This window comes from Acanthisitta chloris, unplaced genomic scaffold (assembly GCF_000695815.1).
Source record: "Acanthisitta chloris isolate BGI_N310 unplaced genomic scaffold, ASM69581v1 scaffold15923, whole genome shotgun sequence".
Lineage (NCBI taxonomy): Eukaryota > Metazoa > Chordata > Aves > Passeriformes > Acanthisittidae > Acanthisitta > Acanthisitta chloris.
Window position 1 is genome coordinate 1 of NW_008666786.1, and position 6,163 is coordinate 6,163.

Genomic DNA, 6,163 nt, shown 5'->3' on the forward strand with positions numbered 1-6,163 from the left:
GTGATTCTGGAGTTGAGTAGGGTCTGTTCCCTCACCACCCCCAGCCCAGTGTTTAACTGTCAGGAGTCTGGTTTGAGAAACAAACCCCTGGAGTTGTGTTGGCTAACATGGACCTTGTTTCATGGCTCACACCAATCTGTGAGCACCTCCTGATGGATGTTTGCTGACCAGTGTCCCAGGGGATACCTGTGTAATCCCTGAGGAACAACCAGCAGAGCCTGGAGAGGCTCCAGGGGGATGTGCCCATGCCCAGCAGTGGTGGCTCTGCCCTCGGGTGTGACTGTGGTGGTGGCATCTCACAGAGCCTGGGGACAGCAGGACAGTCTGTTTTCCATGGAGTGGGAGTTGTCTGGGCTGTGCATTCCAGCCCAGCACCCCCAGTCTGGCTCAGCTCCCCATCCTGGCACCGCAGGGTCAGAGCTCTCTGAGCTGTTTTATCCAGACACAGATAACCAGAATGATTTCCACCAAGTTTTCCTAATGCTGCCAATTAACAGCAAGTGAGATATTCCCCCCCCAACAGAATATTAATTCTTTATTAATTCATGATACAGCTGCTAATTAGTACCTCCACCAATGGGCATTGCACCTCAGCAAAACCTCTCGAGCTGTTTTGGGCCATGGAGTGTGGAGGGAGGGACAGAGGGTTGTGTTAATCCTCCCCCCCAACCCTGCCACAGCCAAGAATTTCAACTTTCAGACAAACAACTTCATTTACAAGTGTGTCTCTAATTAGCTGCAGAATTAGTAAAGCAGAGTTTTCCCCCCCTAGCTTGGCCCTGGCCCCGGGGGAGGCTGTGGAATGGAGGGAATCGCATTTCCAATTATTTTGTTGAATTGCTAATTTAGTTATTGTGCCTGGCGTAATTGTGATGGGTATTGGGTGTGCAATTCAATTTGTTTGAAATATTTGTGGGAAGGCTGATCAGTAATGGAGCTGACCTATTTCATGGCCCAAATTGAGAGGAGAGACTAAAACAAAACCAGCTACAAAGCCCCAGTTTGTCTCAGTTTTTATTTTGATGTCTCTCATCCCTCTTAAGACTGTTGATGCAACAAAAGGTTTACATTAAAAGATGATGGCACTTTGATCTTGGGCTTTGGAGAGCTTAGAGCTTTGGTATGGCTTTTCTTGGCATTTTAATGTGGAGATATTTTAGGCTAAAGAGTTTGAAGTGTGATTCTGGAGTTGAGTAGGGTCTGTCCCCTCACCACCCCCAGCCCAGGGTTTAACTGTCAGGATTCTGGGCTGAGAAACAAACCCTTGGAGTTGTGTTTGCTAAGGTGGACATAATTTCATGTCTCACACCAGTCTCACCTTTCCTGTGGGCACCTCCTGAAGGATGTTTGCTGACACCCAGACACCCTCCAGCCAAGGGTCCTGGTGGGTCCTTTCCCATGGACCAGGTCACAGAATGATTGAGGTTGGAAAAGGCCTCTGAGATCATTGAGTCCAACCATCCTTGACCCGTGAGAGTCCCTGAAGCCTTGGTATCTCCCAGCCACCAGGGCTTGGTTTTCCCTGTTTGTCTCGGTCACTGTGATGTTAAGGATGGACAGTAAATCATGGAGGCGAACAGGACCTGCTGGTGGCTCACCAGGATGGGGCTTTGGGCTGGGAATTAGACCTGGAGGGTTGGGCAGAGGCTGGAGCTGGTGGTGGGATGAGGAGTTGGTCCCTCTGCCCCAGCAGCCACAGCTTCAGTGCAGCTCAGCAGCTCCTCCCAGCACTGGGAATGAACAGTGGACATGGCCTGGCTTGGAGAGAGGTGAATACACCTGCAGAGTCTGACCACGGGCAGGAATGAGAGTGGCAGCAGGGGCCTGCAGAGGGGCAGTGATCTGTGGTGAGTCCCAGAGCTCAGGTGAGGGCACGGCCAAGACCACAAGGTGCTTCAGCTCCATCCTCGGCAGCCCTAGCCCTTGTTTGAGGGGTTCTTAGCCCAGGGAAAAGCAGAGCTCCCCAGGGATGCTCAGACAGGGGATGACAGAGTCCACTCCTGACACCAGAGCTGTAATTGATTCTTTTTATTAAAAGAAGTTGAGGTAAGTGAAATACTTCAGCACCAGCGAGAACCAGATGTACCACGGGGGTTTCCCTGCCCTGCCAGGTGACAGACCCACACCCCTGGGGGCACTGGCCAGTCCAGACCCCCCCAGGGCTGGTGCCAGACTCCAGTGTCAGCCCAGCACTGGTGTTACCCCATGGCTGGTTTGTTTGGAGCTCCTTTACCCCCTGGTTAAGGGACCCTGGTCCAGTGCTGTGACACTGAAACAGGAGGGAATGCTCTGCACAAGGCTTTGGCAGAGCAGCTCCCACCCCAGGCAGAGGGATGAGAGCAGCAGGCACTGGGACACTTCCCCCAACACCTGCAGCTGTCCTGGCTGAGGGACTGAGTGGTGACACCACCACACAGCAAATGACAGGGGAGAAGGAGTCCCCACGTCACCCCCCGGGTGGTCCTGCCTGGCTGAGACATTCTCTGTCTGTGTGTCCTGCTGCAGCTCACCTTGGCGTAAGCAAAAGCATCTTTGGGGCTTGTTCAGGGGCTCTAGTAGAGGGGGGGGGAAAAAGTCTTTTAAATCAAATTAGAGTTCTTAACTATTAAAATAAAAAAGCAAGTCCTTCAGATGGCTGTGCTGGCCACGGGCAGGGCCACACGGGGAGGGAGCAGTGACCCCAGCGTGGCACCTCCAGTCACTGGCACCACAGGCAGAAGGGGCTGCATTGCACTTCCGAAGGAAAGGAGGAGAGGTGAGAGGCACTGGCAGCATCATTAATTAATTCTTTCATAAAAACAGCCCTTCTGGTTCCTGCTGTAGTAAAGGAGGGACTGTAAAATCTGAAGTTCTTCCAAGCCCATCCCTGGTGTGAGGCTGGTACTGCCCAGACCGAGTTCCCTGACAGGAGCTCTGGGGTAGGGCTGGACTGTGCTTCCCTCCAGAGTTCCAGCTTCAATGAGCTTTTATCATGGTCAGGAGACTCGGGAAGATAAAAAAGGTGTAGACCAGGGCTGGGTCAGCCCAGGGGAACCTGCACTTACCTGCCACTCAGTGATTATTCCTTACTGTTGGGCTGAGATTACCAAACCCAACTTTTTCTTACACTTCCACCTTCCCCTCCCCAGTCTGCACCACAGGCAGCTCCACTGGAGCTCCAGGGCAGAATGACAGAGAGAAACTCCTCAGCTCCCTACACTGAGATTTCCTTCCGCAGTTCTAACCCCACTGGGGGATTTGGCTCTGTCCTTTCTCCTCTCTCAGCCCTGGCTGGATCTGCCTCCTGCTACTCACAGGGAAGGGATGAGCACTTACACCACATCCAACCAGGCAGGGAAGGGAGAGCAGAAATCCTGAGCAGCTGCACTTTGGTCTCTCCTACCTCCCCTAGAAGAGCCTTCACACAGTTCACTGACCTAAAGGAATTGGGCACAAAGGCAAAGTGAGAGGGGATTCAGCCCCTCTAAAATCCTGCCCTGCCACCTCTGCAGCCCTGGGATGCCCGGGAGCCTCCCTGGGGCACGGGGACAGCCTCGGCCACACAGCTCAAGGCTGTTTTCTTCTACTTAAGGAACAAGACGGACGTGAGACACACAGATGGCCCCGACAGAGCCTCCCGTGGGGTGGCAGGGGCCACGTTGGCACTTGTCAGTGTGGAGAGGAGCAGGCAGGGCAGGACACAGCCCAGGGCTGCTCCGTGCCAGGCGCCATCATCGCCGGCGCGGCCGCGCCAGGTCAATAAATAAGGGCGATGGGACAGCCAACGCTCAGCTCCGGGCGCTCGTGTGTGTCCATCTCCTCGTGTCCCTGCCCAGGGCACACAGCCCTGGGCACCTGATTGAACAGGTACAGGTGTCCCTGAGTCCCCGTCATGGTACAGCGGCCGAAGGGCAGTTCGCAGCTCCTCTGGGTTTCTCCTCCACGGGACGGGGCAGGGGAGTGGGGAATGGGAGCTCTTACGTGGAGGAAGGAGAGTCCATTGTGGAGAGGATCCGAACCACCTCGGCTCGCTGGGTGGGGGATATGTGCTGGGTCATGTGCACTATGGAATCCATGGCGACCTCCGGGTTGGCCTGGACCAGGCTGGAAAGAGGGGAGAGGTAAGCGAGGGCAGCTCTGAGCTCCATCAGACTGGGGGCTCTGAAGTGTGGGGCTGGGGGGACTGACAGGCCCTGGGGAGCTGTGAGCCTGCTCAGCTGAGCATCTTTGCTCATTCTGCTGGTGGCAGATGCACTTGGACACACTTGGGACTGGAATCACAAGAGGCTCTGCAGAGCATGTGGACCCAGGGCAGGAGCTCTGGAGTGAGTGGAGTCTGAGGGCACGAGCAGCAGCCACATTCCCTTCCCAGGTGTGTGCACTCACCTCCGGATCTGCTTGAGGACATAGTCCCTCGAGATGTATTTGATGTTCTCCTCCACGACGGAGCGAACTCCTTCCTCCTCCGTCAGCTGCTTCTCCAGCCACTCCACCAGGTCCTTGTTGCTGTCCCACAGGTAAGCCTGGCAAAACCCACAGCATCAGCCCTGGTCCATGCTGGGCTCCCACCCCTGCCTGCTCCCCAGACAGCCCTCAGCTCCTGCCAGCTCTGGGTCACATCTGGCTGGGCATTCCCAGGGCGTGAGGCTTCTACAGACAGGACTAAGAGATGATTATTTATTTCTGTTGTATCCCCTTCCGTAAATGTGATGGAAGGGAACCAAGGAGGTGGCTGAGCATCCATCCCAGGAGCTGTTCCAGAGAAATCCCAGTTTCCCTGCCCAAATCCTGGTGGAACACAGCTGACCTTGAGGTGCAGCTGATGTGTGGCTTCTCCCAGTGCTAAGCCACCACAGGACCCAGGAATTTCCATCACCTCCAGGCTGAACCAGTGTGGGATCCCCCAGCAATCCCGGGATCCAGCCCTGGAGCCAAACAGCCCCTTGAGCAGCTGCAGAGCAGCTCGGGGTGTCTGAAAGCCTTGGCAACAACCCCTTTGTGCCTTTTGCAAGATCATTTCACCTGATATTTGCTAGACAGTTGACTATGTAATAATTCAGGAGTGTGTTAGACACCTAATAGCCTTCTCGCTCCTCTCCTCTCCTCTCATTTTCTTTACAAATCATTTAAGAATCGTTTTGTTAATGGTTTCCGGAAAAGCAAGTGCTGCCATTAGCACTCATTCATATTTATGTCATTTTATTTGGGTAATTAAACACAAAGCTCCTCATTTAAAGGTGCACTATCCTTCTCTGTTACCACTAACCAAGCCAAAGTCAGCATGACAATGAGCTGGGTGCAGTGATGGGACTCCCTGGGACCCTCAGCCATGGGGCTGAGCACCCACTGCTGCACCCAGAACCTCTGGGCCTCAGAATCATGGAATCACACAATCATTAAGGCTGGAAAAGACCTCCTAGATTGAGTCCAACCCTTCCCCAAGGACACCACGTGCCACATCCACATGGCTGTTAGATCCCTCCAGTGACTCCACCACTGCCCTGGGCAGCTGTGCCAATGCCTGACCATCCTCTCCATGAAGAAATTTTCCCTAATACCCAACCAAAACCATTCCCTGGTGCAACTTGAGACTGTTTCATCTTGTCCTGCCCCTTGATCCCTGAGAGCAGAGCCTGACCCCACCTGGCTGCACCTCCTGGCAGGAGTTGGAGAGAGGAAGGTCCTTCCTGAGCCTCCTTTTCTCCAGGCTGAGTCCCCACAGCTCCCTCACTGCCCACCCTGTATTTACACAGTTAACTAACAGCTTCCCAAGTCCAAGAAATTGTCTCCTTCCTGCCTGGGACTCTGAGGATCAGCTCCTTTGCAGTGCTGCTGAGGGTGTTGATGCTCTCACAGGTGAAAGAATCATGGAATCACAGGATGGTTTGGGTTGGGAAGGGCCTTAAAGACCATCTTGTTCCAACTTCATGGGCAGGGACACCTTCCACTAGACCACATTGCTCCAAGCCCCATCCAACCTGGCCTGGAACACTCCCAGGGATGGAGCAGCCACAGCTTCCCTGGACAACATCCCGGGGAGGAATTCCTTCCTGCCCCAGGGGCAGATCCCACCCCATCCCAGAAAACCAGGACCACTGTTTCCTGCAGCCAGTGATGTCACCTGCAGATCCCTCAGCCATTGTTTTCCCTGGCTGCCCTTCCAGCCTGGCTGGGCTCTGCTCCC

The 6,163-nt window shown here is 54.4% G+C and overlaps 1 protein-coding gene across 1 annotated transcript in view; it reads right to left on the reverse strand.

The window, feature by feature from the left end:
• Positions 1-3,916: 3,916 nt before the first annotated feature.
• The window catches only part of LOC103799922 (acetyl-CoA carboxylase-like), a 102,630-nt gene continuing 100,383 nt past the window's right edge, over positions 3,917-6,163 (reverse strand). Inside the window, 2 exon segments of the mRNA XM_009072277.1 lie at positions 3,917-4,083; positions 4,366-4,502. Of these exon segments, the coding sequence (XP_009070525.1) occupies positions 3,957-4,083; positions 4,366-4,502 (264 nt within the window). The 3' untranslated portion in view covers positions 3,917-3,956.